The sequence below is a fragment of the Homarus americanus genome, unplaced genomic scaffold (assembly GCF_018991925.1).
Source record: "Homarus americanus isolate GMGI-L3 unplaced genomic scaffold, GMGI_Hamer_2.0 scaffold48354, whole genome shotgun sequence".
Lineage (NCBI taxonomy): Eukaryota > Metazoa > Arthropoda > Malacostraca > Decapoda > Nephropidae > Homarus > Homarus americanus.
The window spans coordinates 1898910-1920395 of NW_024723833.1; the positions used below are offsets into that span (position 1 = coordinate 1898910).

The window sequence follows — 21486 nt, forward strand, 5'->3', positions numbered from 1 at the left end:
GAGAGAGAGAGAGAGAGAGAGAGAGAGAGAGAGAGAGAGAGAGAGAGAGAGAGAGAGAGAGAGAGAGAGAGAGAGAGAGAGAGAGAGAGAGAGAGAGAGAGAGAGAGAGAGAGAGAGAGAGAGAGAGAGAGAGAGAGAGAGAGAGAGAGAGAGAGAGAGAGAGAGAGAGAGAGAGAGAGAGAGAGAGAGAGAGAGAGAGAGAGAGAGAGAGAGAGAGAGAGAGAGAGAGAGAGAGAGAGAGAGAGAGAGAGAGAGAGAGAGAGAGAGAGAGAGAGAGAGAGAGAGAGAGAGAGAGAGAGAGAGAGAGAGAGAGAGAGAGAGAGAGAGAGAGAGAGAGAGAGAGAGAGAGAGAGAGAGAGAGAGAGAGAGAGAGAGAGAGAGAGGAGAGAGAGAGAGAGAGAGAGAGAGAGAGAGAGAGAGAGAGAGAGAGAGAGAGAGAGAGAGAGAGAGAGAGAGAGAGAGAGAGAGAGAGAGAGAGAGAGAGAGAGAGAGAGAGAGAGAGAGAGAGAGAGAGAGAGAGAGAGAGAGAGAGAGAGAGAGAGAGAGAGAGAGAGAGAGAGAGAGAGAGAGAGAGAGAGAGAGAGAGAGAGAGAGAGAGAGAGAGAGAGAGAGAGAGAGAGAGAGAGAGAGAGAGAGAGAGAGAGAGAGAGAGAGAGAGAGAGAGAGAGAGAGCAGCCGAAGCCGGATGTAAACAAAACCTCACTAATTCGCATGGTTTTTTGGTTTTTTTTACGGATAGCCCACCCGGCATAGGTCACTGACCCACATTGGGCCTGAGGGGCGAAAAATTAATACTCTGATAATAATAATAATAATTCAGATAAGTTAAAAAAATAAAATAAATAAATAGCTGCCTATCTACCTATTGGACAAACTAAAACTGTTCCAGACCACGGGTGTTTCCGGACCACAGAATGCCGGACTAGAGAGGTACAACCTGTACTACAAAAAACAATGTTTTGTTTATTCTAGGAGATGGGCTGAGGTGCATCTTGGTAGACTCTCAGTCTTTTTAGTATTTTGTGTTTCTCTCAAGTACCAAACTAAATTATCCAAATGAAACAACACTTCGATTTAGTGCGAATTCACTTTAAAGTGAACCTTTCTTGGAACGATTCACATTATATTGACGTTCTACTGTAATAGATAAAGATAATATGATAACTGAGCCATAAAATAGAAAATATAGATATCCTGTAATATACCAAAATATGAATGTAGTACATAAATATTTTTCAATAAGCATGTGGTAAGAAGTGTCAGGCTAAAAATTGCATCTTACAGCTACAGAGGACACTACAGCTGACAGTTGATGCCTCAATTATCTCGAGAGTACAGTACATATTGGTCAATGTATTCTTATTCAACTACAGTACACCCACTATAATACAGTATAATTATCTTCAGTTATATTAAAAGTTTAATTTCATAAATTGCAGTGGGGTTTAATTACCATACTGGCAATCAGTCAGTGTCATAGATTCATAATGTGTCACAAGGTCTCATGAGGTGCCAAGGGAATACAAGGTGTTACAATGTGTCATATCATAAGGTGTCAAAATATGCTGTAAGGAGTCACAATTTATCACAAGGTGTTACAATGTGCTGTGAAGTATCACAAGGTGCTAAAATGTGTCAGAGGTTTACTCAATTTGTCATATGATGTCACTTTATGGGATAATGTGACACTTTATGGGATAATGTGACACTTATGACAAATTTTGACACCTTGTGACAACTTATGACATATTTTGACACCAAATAACATTGACACCTTGTTGCATGGCAACTTGTGACATTATGCCCCAGCACATTGCCAGTAAGGCAATTCAGCTTCATGACACAGCAAATTCTTCATCTCTCCATCACATATCTCTGAAGTGTATTGATTGTGTCTTCATTAAAATTTTCTACTTTACTAAATGACTATTCCAGTCTACTCAGGTGGGAGAGGCACATTAAGGACGACACCACAACACACTAATTATACAGTAAAAATATATCAGTAAACTAAAACATCTAAGTGCCTCAAGAAAACAATGTCTTCATACTCTTCAGCAAACAGACATCCCGTGTGATATTTAATACCATTACAGTAAAACCTCGATAAATCAGACTTCAATATATCGGAATTGTAGACTCTGAGATGCTCTAGTCACCAGAAATAGTATATATAAAAAAATCCATGCTTTAAGAATCGAGGAAGCTTAATAAAAAAAATCTTATGAAATGAACAACACTTACTGAATACTGTACAGTGTCTCATCAATTTGCTATGGGCCTACTGAGAACTAGGACACTTGAGTACGTAAGCAGGCTGGAGCTGATCAGGTATTGACGCATTCATCAAATTACAGGCAAACCCCGTTATGCATAGTCTCGGTATTCATAACCCTGTTTATCTGCAATCAATTTATTGTTACCCACTTCAACTATTCGCAATGATTGCCCCGTTTATTCGCAAATTCTTACGAGCAAAAATTTTGAACCATGCGCCTCAACCAGTGAACCACAGCCTTCAACCAGTGAACCACAGCCTTCAGCCAGTGAACCACAGCCTTCAACAAGTGAACCACAGCCTTCAACCAGGTGAACCACAGCTCTCAGCCAGTGAACCACAAGAGCCTTCAACAAGTGAACCAGCCTCAGCCAGTGAACCACACAGCCTTCAACCAGTGAACCACAGCCTTCAACCAGTGAACCACAGCCTTCAGCCAGTGAACCACAGCCTTCAACAAGTGAACCACAGCCTTCAACCAGTGAACTACAGCCTTCAGCCAGTGAACCACAGCCTTCAACAAGTGAACCATTAAAAGCCCCAGCCAGTGAACCACAGCCTTCAACCAGTGAACCACAGCCTTCTCAACCAGTGAACCACAGCCTTCAGCCAGTGAACCAGCTCTCCAACCAGTGAACCACAGCCTTCAACAAGGAACCACAGCCTTCAACAAGTGAACCACAGCCTTCAGCCAGTGAACCACAGCCTTCAACCAGTGAACCACAGCCTTCAACAAGTGAACCACAGCCTTCAACAGGTGAACCACAGCCTTCAACAAGTGAACCACAGCCTTCAACAAGTGAACCACAGCCTTCAACCAGTGAACCACAGCCTGTTAATGAACCACAGCCTTCAACCAGTGAACCACAGCCTTCAACCAGTGAACCACAGCCTTCAACAAGGAACACAGCCTTCAGCCAGTGAACCACAGCCTCAACCAGTGAACCACAGCCTTCAACCAGTGAACTACAGCCTTCAGCCAGTGAACCACAGCCTTCAGCCAGTGAACCACAGCCTTCAACCAGTGAACCACAGCCTTCAACCAGTGAACCACAGCCTTCAACCAGTGAACCACAGCCTTCAACCAGTGAACCACAGCCTTCAACCAGTGAACCACAGCCTTCAGCCAGTGAACCACAGCCTTCAGCCAGTGAACCACAGCCTTCAACCAGTGCAGGAACCACAGCCTTCAACAAGTGAACCACAGCCTTCAACAAGTGAACCACAGCCTTCAACCAGTGAACACAGCCTTCAAACTGCGAACCACAGCCTTCAACCAGTGAACCACAGCTTCAGCCAGAACTACAGCCTCAGCCAGTGAACCACAGCCTCCAGCCAGTGAACCACAGCCCAGCCAGTGAACCACAGCCTTCAAACTAGTGAACTACTAGCCTTCAGCCAGAACCACAGCCTTCAGCCAGTGAACCACAGCCTTCAAATCCAGTGAACCACAGCCTTCAAATAAGTGAACCATACAGCCTTCAACAAGTGAACCACAGCCTTCAACAAGGAACCACAGCTCAACAAGTGAACCACAGTCAACAAGGAACCACAGCCCAACCAGGTGAACACAGCCTTCAGCCAGTGAACCACAGCCTTCAGCCAGTGAACCACAGCCTTCCAACCAGTGAACCACAGCCTTCAACAAGTGAACCACAGCCTTCAGCCAGTGAACCACAGCTTCAACAAGTGAACCACAGCCTTCAACAAGTGAACCACAGCTCTTCAACAAGGAACTACAGCCTTCAGCCAGTAACCACAGCCTTCAAAGAGTGAACCACAGCCTAACAAGTGAAATTCACAGCCTCAGCCAGTGAACCACAGCCTCAACAAGTGAACCACAGCCTTCAACAAGAACCACAGCCTTCAACAAGTGAACCACAGCCTTCAACAAGTGAACCACAGCCTTCCAGCCAGTGAACCACAGCCTTCAACAAGTGAACCACAGCCTCAACAGTGAACCACAGCTCAACCAGTGAACCACAGCCTTCAACCAGTGAACCACAGCCTTTCAACCAGTGAACCACAGCCTTCAACCAGTGAACCACAGCCTTCAACAAGTGAACCACAGCCTTCAGCCAGTGAACCACAGCCTTCAACAAGTGAACCACAGCTTCAACAAGGAACCACAGCCTTCAACAAGTGAACCATTAGCCATCAGCCAGTGAACCACAGCTCAACAAGTGAACCACAGCTCAACAAGTGAACCAGCCTTCAACAGGTGAACCACAGCCTTCAACAGGTGAACCACAGCCTTCAACAAGGAACTAATAGCCCAACCAGTGAACCACAGCTCAACAAGTGAACCACATTTCAACCAGTGAACCACAGCCTCTCAACAAGTGAACCACAGCCTTCAACAAGTGAACCACAGCTCTTCAACAGGTGAACCACAGCCTTCAACAAGGAATCACAAGTCCCAACCAGTAACCACAGCCCAACAAGTGAACCACAGCCTTCAACAAGTGAACCACAGCCTTCAACCAGTGAACCACAGCCTTCAACACGTGAACCACAGCCTTCAACAAGTGAACCACAGCCTTCAACCAGTGAACCACCTTCAACCAGTGAACCACAGCCTTCAACCAGTGAACCACAGCCTTCAACCAGTGAACCACAGCCTTCAACAAGTGAACCACAGCCTTCAACAAGTGAACCACAGCCTTCAACAAGTGAACTGAACCAACAAGTGAACCACAGCCTTCAACAAGTGAACCACAGCCTTCAACAAGTGAACCACAGCCTTCAACAAGTGAACCACAGCCTTCAACAAGTGAACCACAGCCTTCAACAAGTGAACCACCTTCAACAAGTGAACCACAGCCTTCAACAAGTGAACCACAGCCTTCAACAAGTGAACCACAGCCTTCAACAAGTGAGCCACAGCCTTCAACAAGTGAACCACAGCCTTCAACAAGTGAACCACAGCCTTCAACAAGTGAACCACAGCCTTCAACAAGTGAACCACAGCCTTCAACAAGTGAACCACAGCCTTCAACAAGTGAACCACAGCCTTCAACAAGTGAACCATAGCCTTCAACAAGTGAACCACAGCCTTCAACAAGTGAACCACAGCCTTCAACAAGTGAACCACAGCCTGAACCACAGCCTCAACAAGTGAACCACAGCCTTCAACAAGTGAACCACAGCCTTCAACAAGTGAACCACAGCCTTCAACAAGTGAACCACAGCCTTCAACAAGTGAACCACAGCCTTCAACAAGTGAACCACAGCCTTCAACAAGTGAACCACATCTTCAACAAGTGAACCACAGCCTCAACAAGTGAACCACAGCCTTCAACAAGTGAACTACAGCCTTCACCAAGTGAACTACAGCCTTCAACAAGTGAACCACAGCCTTCAACAAGTGAACCACAGCCTTCAACAAGTGAACTACAGCCTTCAACAAGTGAACCACAGCCTTCAACAAGTGAACCACAGCCTTCAACAAGTGAACCACAGCCATCAACAGGTGAACCACAGCCTTCAACAGGTGAACCACAGCTCAACAAGTGAACCACAGCCTTCAACCAGTGAACCACAGCCTTCAACCAGTGAACCACAGCCTTCAACAGGTGAACCACAGCCTTCAGCCAGTGAACCACAGCCTTCAACCAGTGAACCACAGCCTTCAACCAGTGAACCACAGCCTTCAACAGGTGAACCACAGCCTTCAACAGGTGAACCACAGCCTTCAACAAGTGAACCACAGCCTTCAACCAGTGAACCACAGCCTTCAACCAGTGAACCACAGCCTTCAACAAGTGAACCACAGCCTTCAACAAGTGAACTTGTGGCACCTCTCGGACGCGTTCTCATAGTTGAGGACGTGGTGAACATCAAGTATGAACTACATCCACTACTCCAACTTCCGCGTCAGATGGAAAATGTCGACGGCCAACTACAATCAGTATTGGACATCCTTCATGGTCTCAGCACAGCTTCTAAGAATTCGACAATAGTTTCACAAACTATAGACCTTCCACACTTTCGTCTCCAGAACCTTCGCGAGTTTCTCGTCGATGTTGGGAAAAATCTACCTGCGTCTCAAGTGGATCTTGCTCAAGAAGTGCATTCTCAGGCACGACGAAAAAGGGGTCTCTTTAATTTTGTGGGTCTCATCCAAAGAGCCTTGTTTGGCACGGCAACGGCCGATGATGTAGCTAAATTGGGGGACCGAATGAACGTTGTCGTTCAGGCTGTATCTCAACAGAATCGTGTTATTTCTCAAACCTTTCACTCGATTACTGCTCTAGAATCAAAGGTTAATGCAATCATAGTGGAGTCTAACCAAGTTTCGAGGATTGTTACTAGGTTACAGAAAGCAATCCCGACATTAGAATGGCTCCTTTATTTCACAGAATATTTGCATGCTGCTGAAATTTCAGTTCATAAAATTGTAACCTCTAAAAATGAACTAATAGATAGCATTGTAGATGCCGGGATAGGACGTGTGGACGCGAAGCTTGTGCCTGTGCAGACGCTTCTTGGAGCTTTAAAAATAGCCAAGTTGCAGCATCATTTAACTCCTATTTTTAATGACAATGAGGTTCACTATTATTACCCACTGTTGGAGTCAAGCCTCACGCACAATGCAATTCTGATCCACATTCCTATGCGAGGGCAATATGAGTTTAATGCATGGCATTTAGAACCCTTCCCCTGGTTTGTAAACGACACACTGTATACCCTGGATAGGCCTAAAGAACTTTTCTTAGTAGATGAAGAGTATTCTTTGTTATCAATAGAGGATTCTGAGGTTCTGTCACGGTGTAAGTCGTCTTATCTACACCTACACGTATGTCCAGCCTACATGTTTGCATTTATTCCTGCTGCAGAGGGAATATGTGAATTGGCAGTCATACAACCAAATGTACGCACAACGCTAGCGCAATGCAGTTATAGGCCAGTTAGTCTAAAGACTGTGTTCCACGCTCATCTTCACAATGTGCAGTATTTGTTCTTTCCAAATCTCACTACTGTCATTTTAAAATGCCATGATGGTGTTAAGCAGCTAGTTGTGAAAGGTCATTACAAGGCTCCTGATTACTATGAAATCACTTGTAGTACATTACGGAACCTTGCCTACTCATCAGCATTTTGATTTAAATATAAAACTCAAGTCCTCAAGTCTGCTTTAATTCAACTTCCTGTAATGAATTTCACTATTAAGGATATTCAAATAGTATCAGAGAAATTAAAAGTTTTAGCTTTCTTGAACGAGACACATTTTGCTGATTTGAAAAATAACTTGCCATTTTACCTGTCACGGGAATTTGCACTACCAAGTCTTACAATTCCCTCTATTTTGTTAATTCTGGCAATTATGTTCCTGTTTTGTTATTACAGGGCAGTGTCATCCAAATTCAACATTGTTCATAACATACTAACCCGTACGACACTAAAGTCTAGGTCCCCTGTAGTAGCTGATACCCCTACAGTAGTAGAATCCCCAGCTTAGTGTCTACATATCTGTTTATAACATGGTTAGGGTTGTCTAGGATGTACTGTACTCTGTGAGTTATTTAGGCCTCACGGAGCTCAGCTGGTAGGTGACCGAGCGATGTAATGGGCCCCTGTCTCATCAACAGAACATATTATATAAATGGGTCAATACACCTGATATTATATTCAGATTCACCACCCTGTAACTTTCCACTGTCTATGAGTAAGACATGAGTAGTACACGTGAGAGGGCAACTCTCCCAGGAGGGAGAGACCCATCGTCAGCATATCTGTAACCCCGCAGAGCGAGGCCCTCACTCCTTAGTCACTCACAGGAAGTTATATCATAAGGACGTGACCTAACGTTTATAATACATAAACGCCGTCCCTTTCTCATTCACTCCTATACAGTGGAACTTACGGTCGATCTACACTCAGGAATTATATATACAATCCTTTTATAATAAAACAAGGAACTATCGTTTGGGTTTCGTTACTTAAACCCAAATAATAAATATATGTGAACGGCCTGGTTAATTGCACAAGTAGCAGATTCATATAAAATCTGACGGCAGTGACCACCGCGATGCCCGTATCCCCCTCATTTACGTTATTTCTTATGGGAGAAATTGCTCCGCTACTCACAATTTTAATAATACAGAAAAAATACAATACTGTATGTAATTTGTAATATAACTTGACAATAAAGGATAAGCTGTATCAGAAGGTTATTTACTCAAGATGCATTCGTGTGAGAGAGCTTACAACAATAGTATTTGATATGAAAATACCTTCCTAAAAACGTTATTTACTACCTTTGAGTGTTATATGATGGCTCAATTTGGCTACTTGTACACTTAGACAAATGATTAATGAATAAACCAGGGTATATGCAGATGCATAATACTGTACAATATTACTTATTAAGTGATGATAAATACACGACTGTACTGTTGAAGACAGACATTGTGGTGAGCCAAGCAGCAGTTTGCTCTTTAAAAAGAAATGACTCGGTTCAAAGTGGGATTCTATTTTCAGAAAAGTTGATTCTTTTAGGATAATATTTTATCAACCTGGCACCAAATGATCCTAAATTTTAAGAGAATTATGGTGGAATTGCATAAAGATGTGTTAAAGGAATCTTGGGGGAGAGAGGGGGAGGGCATACCCACCTGTGCTACCCCCCACTCCCAGATAAACACTTGTATTCCATAAATATACCCCCCCCCCGCCACCCTTTTTTTTACGGGGATTAGCCCACCCGGGCACAGGTCAACGACCCACGACGGGGCCTAGGGGGACGAAAAAATAAGAATAGAAAAAAATTAAAAGTAGAAAAGGAAAAGGTTATATTAATATACACCGCAAAGATGCCGGAAAACCAGCTTTTTGAAGTGAGACAGATTGTATGAGTATGGAAACACAGAAGAAGGCAAAGCATTCCACAGTTTGGCTGTGAGGAAAGAAGGATGTACTGTACTATAATGGGTTATTCTAGTGTGATCGACATCCACAGAAAAACGGTGGACACCGCGGGCAAGACGGGTGTTACGAGCCTACGGCCTTGTCGGTGGTACACAGGATGCCAGATCCATCGAACATTGCCCATTAAAGTGCCTGTAAAAGAGAGTGAAGCATCATTGCGGCAAAGAGAAAGGGAAGAAAGATGGTCAACTAAAGGAGGAGAGATAATAAGACGAAATGCCTTTGATTCCACCCAATCTAACAGTTGGACAGAAGAGGAGCCACCCCAGATATGAGAGCACTTAATTGTTCTTATTTTTATCTTTATAGTACTGTACAGTATACAGTTTTCTCTTTATTCATAAGACAAATTCTGTGGTTACTTACATATAACACTTTATAGTAAATAACAATCATCTCAGTGAGAACAGTTGTTGACAACCAGACTTGTATGTCTGATTTTCAACCCAGAGAGTTCTGTTTCATATTTTTTTATTGATGTAATATCTTTTTAATAACCTTGTTATACACTTAAAGACCTTAGTTGTTGAAGTGCAGTAATAACATAACATCAACTGAACTTCTTAAAACGGTTCAGATAAGCAGTGTTATCCCCCCCCCCCATATATTTGCATTTTTGGGACTGGGATCTACCCAAATTCGTCCGACTTTCCGAGGTTCTACTGTACTTTCCCTGCACTATGTTTTAAATTGAATATTTTTCTACTAATTGAGATACAATGCAACTTACTTGTCAAGGACTGTCTCCTGGAGGAAGGAGGCCATGGTAGCTGGGTTGTAACGCAGAGATATTGCACGTAACATTTTCATGATTTCCTCTACATGATATTCTCTTATACTGCTGCTCCGACTTTCTTCTTCTTCATTATCATCATTTATGTTCATTAATGATGAATACCCTGCAGGAAATTATATTCAATATACATTATAGTATCTATTGTCCAACCCGAGTTTGCGCACTGTAAATCAGCCTATATATATACCCATAACATTATGACACTACTCTACCAAACAAAAGGCAAACTTACCTATAGTTCATTCAAATCATGATTTTTATTGATATATTTTCAGGAATTTAGTGACAGTGTGGATATACTGTATTAACTAAGCCTAGCAACTATTCTCAAATATGGTTTGGCAACAGTGACCTCAACCACACTAGGTATCTGCTGTCTCCTCACTCAGATAGCACAGAATACTTATATTGTACGGTACAGGGTACTGTATATGCATTTTACGTAAGGTAGTAAAAATCAAATACCGTGTACAGTATATCATTCATATTTTGACCAATACAAGTTTTAGTTAAATCACATATAATAGTGAACAAGTAATGCTATGTAAGAATTGTAAGAATGTTTATACAGGATACAAATGGCTATCATCAGTGACAACAAAAACTTAGCTCTTAATCTTCCCACTACCAATGAAAAAAAAAGTAATCATTAATGTTTATAATAGTCTATACAGTACCTGTCCTGGTTGTTTTATGATTTAACTGTATGTTTATTGTTATAGTACATGCAGCTTTAATAAAGTTGACATAGGGTAAAACATCCAATAACAGGTATCTCAGCAGCACCCAGATCACATTTTCCCAATTCTTAATAGATTTACACTGTATGATTTTGTTATTATAAAGCCTCTCTAGGGATGAAACCCAGCACAATAATGAACATCAAATGTACAATCAAAGACAAAAGTCGTGTCGCGGTTTTGTCTGAAGATTAAATATAACTCGTGAAACATTACGAGAGCCCCCTACCACAAGGCAGTGAGCACCAAAAATTTAGCCCTTCGGCATATGTTTTCACCAAATTTCACGACACGACTTTTGTCTTTCATTGTACAAAAGTTGGGTATGAAATACGTACCTTTTTATCAATTTTTTTTTAAATCTAAAGTCTCATTCATGTTGAGAGTAAACATAAAAAAATCAGACTAGTTCTGTTATTATAAATTTATTGTTTCTTGTAGCCAGATGCTAATTACAAATATCTAAGAAATATTTGCAATAATTTTGACACAAACTGACTAATGCAAGTACAGTACAGTACTGTTTATTAACTTTGTAAGATCTGGCAGTACATTAGCTTCATGGACCAACATGGTTGCCAAGCAATACACTTGAGTGTAGCAACCAAGCCATGAATATTAATTTAAAAAGTCTCCTAATTGTCTTGTTATTTACCTTATTTTTTTAAAGTATTGTAGTCATCAAATAGTTATTCTTTAGTTTGAGTGCAGTGCTTATATTACATAAACAAAAAACTAACCTAAAACCCAGAGCAGCTCCAGATGTAATAAAGTCTGTAGCTTGTACTGATGAATTTGAACATCAGGAGAATCTCTATTACTAATTTCAGCGGTTGTCTGCAAAACTCCACTTCCTAAAACCTTACGTAACCCTTCCTGAAACAACAACAGTAATAATTAATTTCAAGAAAACTACAGTTGTACCCCACTTAACGCGGTCAATTGAACCCAGAGGGTCCCGCGTTAAGTGAAATCCGCGTTAAGTGAACAACAGAACATGGGATTAATTCCAATAGAAACCGGCCCGACCCCCAAACTCCACTTTTTCCGACACAATACCTATGTTCTAGTAAAAATAACATCTTAATTTTATGATGGTACATGCACACAATTAATACTTAAGAGAAATAGAGAAATACAGTTGCCAAGTTAATGTCCATTCAAATAATGGACTCAACTCCCTCCCTCTCTTCTCACAGTACACTCGCTGGCTCTTCCCTCTGAGAAATTTTGGGGGGAAAACCACTAAATTTTAATAAATAATACCTCAAACTAAAGTTAGGATAATACAATTGACATTGCTGGATTCCTTGTAAGACCAGGAATATTTTGAATATAAATGTCATATATTTTGCACAAAAGATAACATAGTTACCTAGAGAAAAATTTTTATCTAAAAATTGTATGTTTAATGCAAAATATATGATGTTTATATTCAAAATGATCACCAAATTATAAGAATTCCAGCAATGTAAATTATATTCTGACTGGGTAATTTGTATGAATTTTATGAGCTAAAACAAATATCTTCAGTTAATAAAAAAAAAAATAATCTTCACGACACTATCTGTCAATCAAAGTACCCCACCTTGCCTCCCCCCCTCTTCCAACCACGCGGTCAGTCCCAACCCTCCACCCCACCCCCCACCAATCCTCCCTTCCAGAGTTTTTAACATTTAGTATTAAATAATACCTCAGATTAAAGTTAGGATAATATAATTGACATTGCTGGATTCCTTGTAAGACCAGGAATATTTTGAATATAAATGTCATATATTTTGCACAAAAGATAACATAGTTACCTAGAGAAAAATTTTTATCTAAAAATTGTATGTTTAATGCAAAATATATGATGTTTATATTCAAAATGATCACCAAATTATAAGAATTCCAGCAATGTAAATTATATTCTGACCGGGTAATTTGTATGAATTTTATGAGCTAAAACAAATATCTTCAGTTAATAAAAAAAAAAATAATTCTTCACGGGTAACAGATGGTCGGTCGGTCCCTCCCTCCCCCCCACCCCCCACCAACCGTCCCAAGGAGATGTGTGGGATAACCACTAAATTTTAATAAATAATACCTCAAACTAAAGTTAGGATAATATAATTGACATTGCTGGATTCCTTGTAAGACCAGGAATATTTTGAATATAAATGTCATATATTTTGCACAAAAGATAACATAGTTACTCTGAGAAAAATTTTTATCTAAAAATTGTATGTCTAATGCAAAATATATGATGTTTATATTCAAAATGATCACCAAATTATAAGAATTCCAGCAATGTAAATTATATTCTGGCCGGGTAATTTGTATGAATTTTATGAGCTAAAACAGGCAGTCAGGCAGGGTGGCGGGTGGGGCAAATCTAAAAATAGCATCTCGAGCCGGACACTCACCGCGTATATGTGGAAAAAATCCGTGTTAAGTGAAAGTTCAGCTCTGGCGAGGCACCGCGTATATGATAAAACGCGTTAAGTGAAACCACGTTAGGCGGGGTAATACTGTAGTCAAATTTCTGTTCCACTAGACCTACTGTATACACTATATTTTTGGTTCAAGGTAAGAGTTCTTCCAAGCTTCTCATAATATAAAGATAACACACTCTAACAGGAAATGTAATTGAAACTACTCATACTATATTAACCAACACTTGCACCTAATTCAGTACAGCCTAAACAAATGTACAGTCTCCCCAAAAAGTATAGTTAGCCATTGGGTTGATGTGATTCGAGGCTTTCCGGAGCAATGTTACTTGAACTGTTTCTGAACGGTTGGTAGTTCTACATCTGCGACCTTTGAGCTTGAATGAGTATACAGTATACATTATTGAATGATGTGAATCCTCCAAGGCTTCAGATCATATACAGCTGCTCCCCGACTTACGACGGGGTTAGGGACCCAAATCCAGGTTGTAAGTCGAAAATGCTTAAATAATACATACAAAATCTAAAATGGTTGTCTCTTTTTCTTCTCAGCACCACAAAACTCTCACTTTTAAGCTTGCCAGCCATTTTAAAGTGAATTACAAAAGAAAATTTTGTCAGTACACAGCGCAATCACTGACGTTGGGACTTGAAAATACGTAATTTGACAAAATTTTGGTGCGACTGAGGCGGTCGTATGTCCGGGTGGTTGTAAGTCGAGTAGGTCGTAAGTCGGGGAGTAGCTGTATTATAAGAATTGGAGTGGATGTCGTAAATGGATACCAATGCCATGCCAGTCATCAATGGAATCGTACATCGAATGGAGTGAGGAATTATCGAGGAGACATAGCAAGATGTGAGAGGTGCTATCATTGCCCTTCACAAGGAGGGTATACGTAACGCTGGACTGGGGTGAACAAACCCACTGTAACACGATGAAACAACTGGTGCCACACTGAAGCTTACAACCACAAATGTCTTACCATTGGTGGACGGGGGGTTATTGCCTGCAAGTCTCTTGATCTGAAACCTTATTTCAGTCTTAAATCGATACAATTTACATATCAATAACATGGCAGATCCCATGTAGACTGATATATTGTATATTGCTGCAGCTGTTCACTCTATTATGAAGTACTATTTGCTTAGTCACTCTTCATAAATTAGAAATATCATGAACAACATGAGTAGGCATATTGTGAAACTCATTATGGATGAAACGCAGTTAAAACAACAATGTAATGATGAATGTCTGCTTTGAGGACTGTCTCAGTCTCAGTTATGATGTTCCAAAACATTTCCATTTAACGTATACTTCAGTGTTATTGTAATCATCAGTCAGTAACTTGTTTACATAAATAAAAATAATGGTTGCCCCTCGTGTAACGAGGATAACGGGCCCTAGGGCCACCTAGGCGTGAATTTGTTTAAGGTGTAGAAGCTGTCGCCAACACAACAACCACACCCTAAGTTAAGGAGTTGCATGACCCAGTGTCAAGGAATAGTCCGAGAAGACCGGACAACTCGCCAACTGCACTGGCTAACCATTACCCCGGAATACGATCCGCACACCGATTAATATCCAGGTCCCCAATTACTGCTTGCGAGGTGAGCATGCTGATCATTACACCACAGGCCGCCCTTGCTTCCACCCAGCACGATACATACATTAATACAGATTAATGGATTTCTTGTTACAGTATTTTGAAGTATCACGAATGCCATACAAGGATGACTCTCTCCCCCAATCCTACCCCCATCTCTAGCTGTTGTTGATATGGCAGGCAGGCATACCAAGTTATGATGATACACTGGGGATCACCATATATCAAAACATTTCATCTAGCGTTTCAAATTATAGCGACGGAAAATATAATGATACTTTTTTCGGGGACTGTACATAAGGACAATGTGAATTCTCTCAGATGGGGAAAAAAATAAATAAAAAATATCACTACTATTTATCATTAGGTTCAATAACACAATCCTTTCAACACTGACCTAGATCACAAACCCAAACATTTGATAATCTGGTATATTAAAAACTTTAGGAAACATATGAGCATATCTTTTTTTCATCATGTAGTGTCCAAAGTTAATAGGTTGCCAGCTTAGAGTTCATTTGGATTTATCAAAACCCAATTTGTTTGACTTCTTTATGGCTTACTGAAGAAAACATGGAGGATTGGGATATGGCTCCTAGCTTCAGGATGTATTATTATCATTATTATAAGACACATTCTGGTAAATGTTAGAACAGTCAGTAAGAAGTGAGAGAGAAAATTCATGGACAATATTTTGTTATGGCTTCATACCTTATAATCTTAGAGAATAATAAATGGAATTTGCCAATAAATTCTTATGATGTAGTACAGTCAGGGTCAACAGTTTGTGTGAAGCAGTAAAACTGAGTCATGGGAATGAGTCTCCAAACTTACATACCCTCACTGTCATCTGGCGCAGGTGTGCCGTTTTATCTCGTTTGGGGCCGAACTGCTTCACACCAACTTTTGACCCTGACTACAGCTGATCATTGTGTATATTTCATTATATGAATATCTGAGTTATGTTCAAGTGATGAAACTGACAATACACATTCTATATTTTTTCACTACTGCAAGCCCTTTTCCACTGTAGTGACGGGTTCATCACTACAGACTGACTACCTGTTCTGCATGCTGAAGGGGAATTTAATCTGAGTAACATTAAGGAATAATTTGTTATATTGATGCTATATATATTACTCCAGGGAAAGAAGCTTTTCAAATTTTTATATATAATTATTTCCCTACAATGAAGAAAGAAAAGCAAACACAAATATACAATTTCACATTTGCTACACATTCAGGAAATCTTGTCATAAAATGTAATACAACACATCCTTAACACAAAAACTGTTTCTAACCTCCATATTTGTTCCACTGGTGTTTTTAACATGCAACAAGGTAAGATTTATGATGGTCTGAGCTGTTGTGAAAATGTCTGTCTCCATTTCCTCACCATCACGTAAACACAACAGTGATTGCACTAGTTCCTCTGTGTCCTGAAAAAAAAAAAATCATATTCAACAACATTTGGAAACATGTCCAACATTTACACTTAATGTGAAACGTGTTTTGATTTGTTCCCCAGTCTCAAGTCCTTGTAAAACTGGCAGCTTCCCTAGATCTCTTGTAGAAGTTATGCATTGTATTGTACTAAAGATGGACAGGCAATTATTAGATGGTTTGTGGAGTACAGGGTTGACTTGCAGTTTGGACAACAAGAATTTTGGGTTAATCAGATTTTTTGTCTATACAGTGTGGATGAGGGAGAAGTGGCTGTGTTTCAGTCTGAATAAGGAATGTCTTGTCTCTTTAAGGGATTTGACCAGTCTGTTCAATGAGGAAACTTTTTATTTGGTTGTGGATATTAATTGGTGACGGATGTGACTGAGTGGGTTGGGTAGGTTGTTCAAAACACCAGAATATTGTGTCTTTGTAGAGGACTGTGGATGAGTATGTAGTTGTTGCAAGGAAGCTGGTTTATTTGAAGAAAAAAATTAAATAAAAACATACAAATAAATGTGATGTTTCTTAGTAGAGTACTGCACAAAAAAAAAGTTCAGGTTAATAGTTCTTTGCACTAACCATATAAAAGTGATATAAAATAGATTACTTTCTGTGTGTCATCACAAGCTCTACTCTACATATCACTCAGGTAATCTCCTCCACTCCTGACATGTACTATATCAGGTTCAGCAGTATCACTCCCAGTCTCACCTCCTCCTTCCTCACTACTTTTCCCCCCTTACCTTATCACTAATCAACCCACCACAACCTAAATAGGGTAATTCTACCTCTCGCCCATGTTACATTTAGCAACTGTATGAATTAACCACAGCAATCATCATCCATTTCATTCATGTCTATATGTCTTATCTGAAAAACCAATGATCAAGGTAAATGAAAACAGAAAAAATTAAGAAATTGATATAAATATCAAATGAAGAAAAACCTGTGTTCATTAATGGATTACAAACAATAATAAGGATAAAATATTTCATCCCACTCTCTTAATAATTGGGAAGGTAAAATGATGTGCAAATATACCTCGGGATTTGATACTGTATTTAGAACTTGTGACTCGAGTGCCTGACTCTTCCGTGCACGTTCCGATGCTTGTGCAGCTCGTCGCTCAGTTGCCTGAACCCTTTCTTCCTCTTCTGCACGTTGTTCCTGGTGAGAAAAAAAAAATTAATTTAACAATCGTGAATTCGACACACAACCACCATTTCTCTCAACTCCACCCAACAACGTCAGCTAGAGAAGGTACAGAAAAGGGCCTGCAGAATCATGCTCGGCGCAGAATACTCCGGCTACACCAACGCTCTCTCCACCCTGGAAATGCCATCCCTCAGTGACCTCCACCACCAAGCACTGGAAAGGTTTGGCAGTGGACTACTGCACCACCCTCGTCATCGCCACCTCCTGCCATCTGCAGCCCCCCACCCAACTCGCGCAGTCCGCCACTACAACAAAATTCAGCCCATAAGAGCCCGCACCGATAGATATAAGAACAGCACCATCCCATCTATTGTTAAAATAATAAACAACTCCTGATTTATGTACTGTACAGCCCTGTAAATGTATTCAACACATATTATATCATTATGTCTAAATCAAATATAAGTCTGTATATTTTCAGCCACCGGCTGCAACTCTATTAATAAACCGTTTATTATTATTATTAATAAACAAATTGCATTTAATATATTGGCAGAAATCTGCTTATTTAATCAGGTGATGATAACATTAACCATTCAATCCCAAAATTTACCAAGTGTCTGTATAAAATTACCTTGACATGCCCCAGTGACTGAAATAAACAAGGACCTTTCTTAAGGCAACATATGCCTTAATAGACCCTAAAATAACAGGAGAACTTTCTTTTGGGCCACAAGACATGTTAAATTTCACATTCTTGACACTCAGAAGCTTATGTTATGGTTCAGAATAGATTTCCTTTTAAACCAAAACAACTTTGACCTTCAGCTCGGTAGTCACAAAATCAACTGGAAACTTCCATCCCCGAGTGGCAAAGAATCTATACAACGTCATAGTACTGGTACAGGATATGGAATAATGTTAAACGTAGTTCATACACTAATATTTGTTTTAGTGTAAAGCTGACATCTAGGAACTCTGAAAAAAAGAGGGCATTTCATCTCCTTTGGAGGAATGTATAAATGTACCATGGAAGCTCATTACTTCTTGAAAAACAACTATGTTTTTAACAACAATGACCTTTAACTTTGATTCAAGGCCCCTTAAATCAAAAGGGCACTTTATATAGGGGCAGGAGACCCAGGTAACACCATGCTTGTAAATTTAGGGAAACTCATGTTACTAGAGCAAAACTCTTCTAGTTATAGTTCACAATAAGCAAAAGTTTACACCAATTAAAGACAATTCCAAACTATATGAATGCTACAATAATTATTCACAATTTATAAGAGATTGTAATTCTGTACTTCATGAATTTCATGCTACGTATATTAAAAAATAAAATAAAAATATATTTATAACACAGGATACTAGTAAAAAAAAAAAGGGGGGGGGGTTGAGGAATTGAAACTACAAACCCTATTATAATTACATATGGATTGAACATTTCATAATAATAATAATAGTAGCAGCTGGTCTTTTCTTTCTTAAAAGTACCAGTTCTTCTAAAGAATCCACCAGCACTCAAAACTACAAAGTCAAAGACTCAAGAATAAAAAGAAATACAGTACAGTAAAGCCTCGAATAATGACGGTAATGTGTCCTCCAATATTGCAGTGTGAGGTGAATCATCGTATCATGAATCATTAATTACAATTAAAATAAAGCAATAAAATTAATGAAAATTGCAAATTATATTCTTTAATGTTTATGAATGCACTTTATACTACAATATAAGCCAATAATAATAATATGGTCACACAAGAGATGGGATGCCATTGTTGTTGTCAGTGTTTACACCCATGATGTCAGTTATCCATCTGAAACCGGAGAAAATAAGACCCTGGTTGTTGCTGTAGTAAAATTAATGTAAAATAATATGTATGTTTTAATTAATGTTATTTAGTGTATATACAGTAGAAGTAACCACTGATGGTAAAGAAAAAAGTGAGAAACTGATAGTGGAACGCCAACGTATACGTGCGCACTCAAGGACACACAGCGTCATTTAGCTTATTAAGAACATGTAAAAAAAGATTCATTATTGTTTATTACTGAACATGTATTTGATTGAATTAATGTTTATACAGTACACCCGGATAATTCGCGTACCCTTTAGCCCTGTTCAAGGAGAGGACTGGGAGAAGCTGTTTGGTGCTGCAGACAATGACAAGGAAAATGATTTTGATGGATTTTAATGAAAATATTCAAAATTATGGTATCGTAGTATTTATTCAAGTCAATTAGGATAGAATATTATTGTAATACAACAGTTTTTTAACTGAAAACCATTCGAAAAGCGATTACAGTAACACCTTTTGAACGAAAGAAAGCGAAAGTCATTGTTTTCGTCACGATTTTATCCCACTTTCCACTGTAATACGTACGTCATTTCAGCAAAAATATTACATTTCCGTGAATGCATTATATCAAGCACAGTATGAATAGAATACCATTGTAATATAACAATATTTTAACCAATAACTATTAAAAAAACGAGTAACTTCTCTTGAACATCGGAAGGTTAGGTGAAATCTTTTTTTTTCGTCATGTATTTTATCCTATTTTACATTAAAATACATCACGTTTCAGCAAAACTACTATTTATTTCCGAGAATATTTTCATTCAGGCACAGTTAAGGTAAAATATACATGTGATGTAACAGTTTTTTAACTGAAAACGATTCGAAAAACACGTGTACCGTCTAGCTGATACGCAACAGCTGGTGGTGCGTCATGCGTCGTTGTAAACAATAGGAGGTTGAAGTAGATTACCGGGTATTATATTAAGTGTGAAATATCGAAAAGGTTTTTATTACCGGTATTTTTTGTAGATCAATGAGAACTGTGAAACCGTATATGATACGATAAGTTAGTCTGTGCTAAGAACTTCAACATAGACTACTGAAAACACGTTGTAAGGTAATTTAGCCTATTGTAAGTTGGTGAGCTTCATTTGCTGAAGGAACTGCACAACTTTTCATTACTAATTGGTACATATTTTATGTTTCCATTGTTTACTGGCAGTAAATGGTAAATATTTTTCATGTCTGAAGCTAAAAGTTGCTCCTCGCCCTTCCCATCATGCACGGGTTCAACCTAACAAAACTATTACTCATGTATAGGACGACCCCCAATTTTTTGCCTAAAAATTTGGTCTTAAAAACTCGAACTATACACGAGTATATACGGTACTTACGAATGTAAAAAAAAAATTCTACTCACCAATGGTGGTAAAGTCAAAAACATAAGGACAGCCAATGATGTTGTGCGAGTTTTTACTCAGATGACAAAGTTCCTATGTCATAAGGTTCAACTCTGGCTGAAGCTGTAGCTTTCCATAAAGATACCATAGCTGTTGCTGAACCTGAAGCTGTTGCTGAAACTATAGTTATTGTTGAAGCTGCTGCTGAATTTGATGGTGTAGCTATACCTGAAGTTGATGGTGTAGCTTCAGTTGATGGTGTAGGCCTTTGAATACTAAAACTGTCAAAAGAACCTTGCACAGCTGCTTTCTTTATGTCGGGGTCATATGCATTTTTCACATCCTTGTTAATTTTAATGCTTCATTCTGTTAGTGGATCCACTTCAGAAAATATGTTCATTGCTTGCTCCACATAATATCCACAGACCTCTCACCTTTTTCATATCGTTTTAACACATCTAGTTTCTCAGCTAAGCTTAGGCACTTTCTTTTAGCTTTTGAACCAGCACTACCATCTCTTGCTCATGTTGCACTGGTACGCAAAAATACCATTAGAAATGTGAAAGTTTTTCTCCTTTTCCTGTTCAGATGCGTGAAAACAAAAGACTTGCCAAGCTGCGACTGTTATACTAGTGATGCTGGCGTCACCACTCACAAGCCCGGTAGCTTTCGCGCGCAAGGCGTGTTTATTTATTTGAATAATACATATCAGGATTTAGTTATTATTTATATGAAAATGTAATTTTATTTTATTTCTTATTCTATTTTTGTCATAAATACGAAGAAATAATGGTGTAAATTTAATTGGATCCTAAATTAACCAGGGTCTTAAATATGAATTGTCGTTAGTAGAGCCGTCGTTATCAGAAGCTTTCCTGTACTGTATTACAATGAAAGATC

The 21486-nt window shown here is 39.3% G+C and overlaps 1 protein-coding gene across 1 annotated transcript in view; it reads right to left on the bottom strand.

Moving 5' to 3' along the window:
* Window positions 1-21486, bottom strand: part of LOC121863725 — a 57258-nt gene that overhangs the window by 24806 nt on the left and 10966 nt on the right. Inside the window, exons 6-9 of the mRNA XM_042362474.1 lie at window positions 17268-17393; window positions 16082-16219; window positions 11485-11620; window positions 9939-10107 (exon numbers count right to left, since the gene is read on the bottom strand). Coding sequence (XP_042218408.1) covers window positions 9939-10107; window positions 11485-11620; window positions 16082-16219; window positions 17268-17393 — 569 coding nt within the window. The remainder of the gene's footprint in view (window positions 1-9938; window positions 10108-11484; window positions 11621-16081; window positions 16220-17267; window positions 17394-21486) is intronic.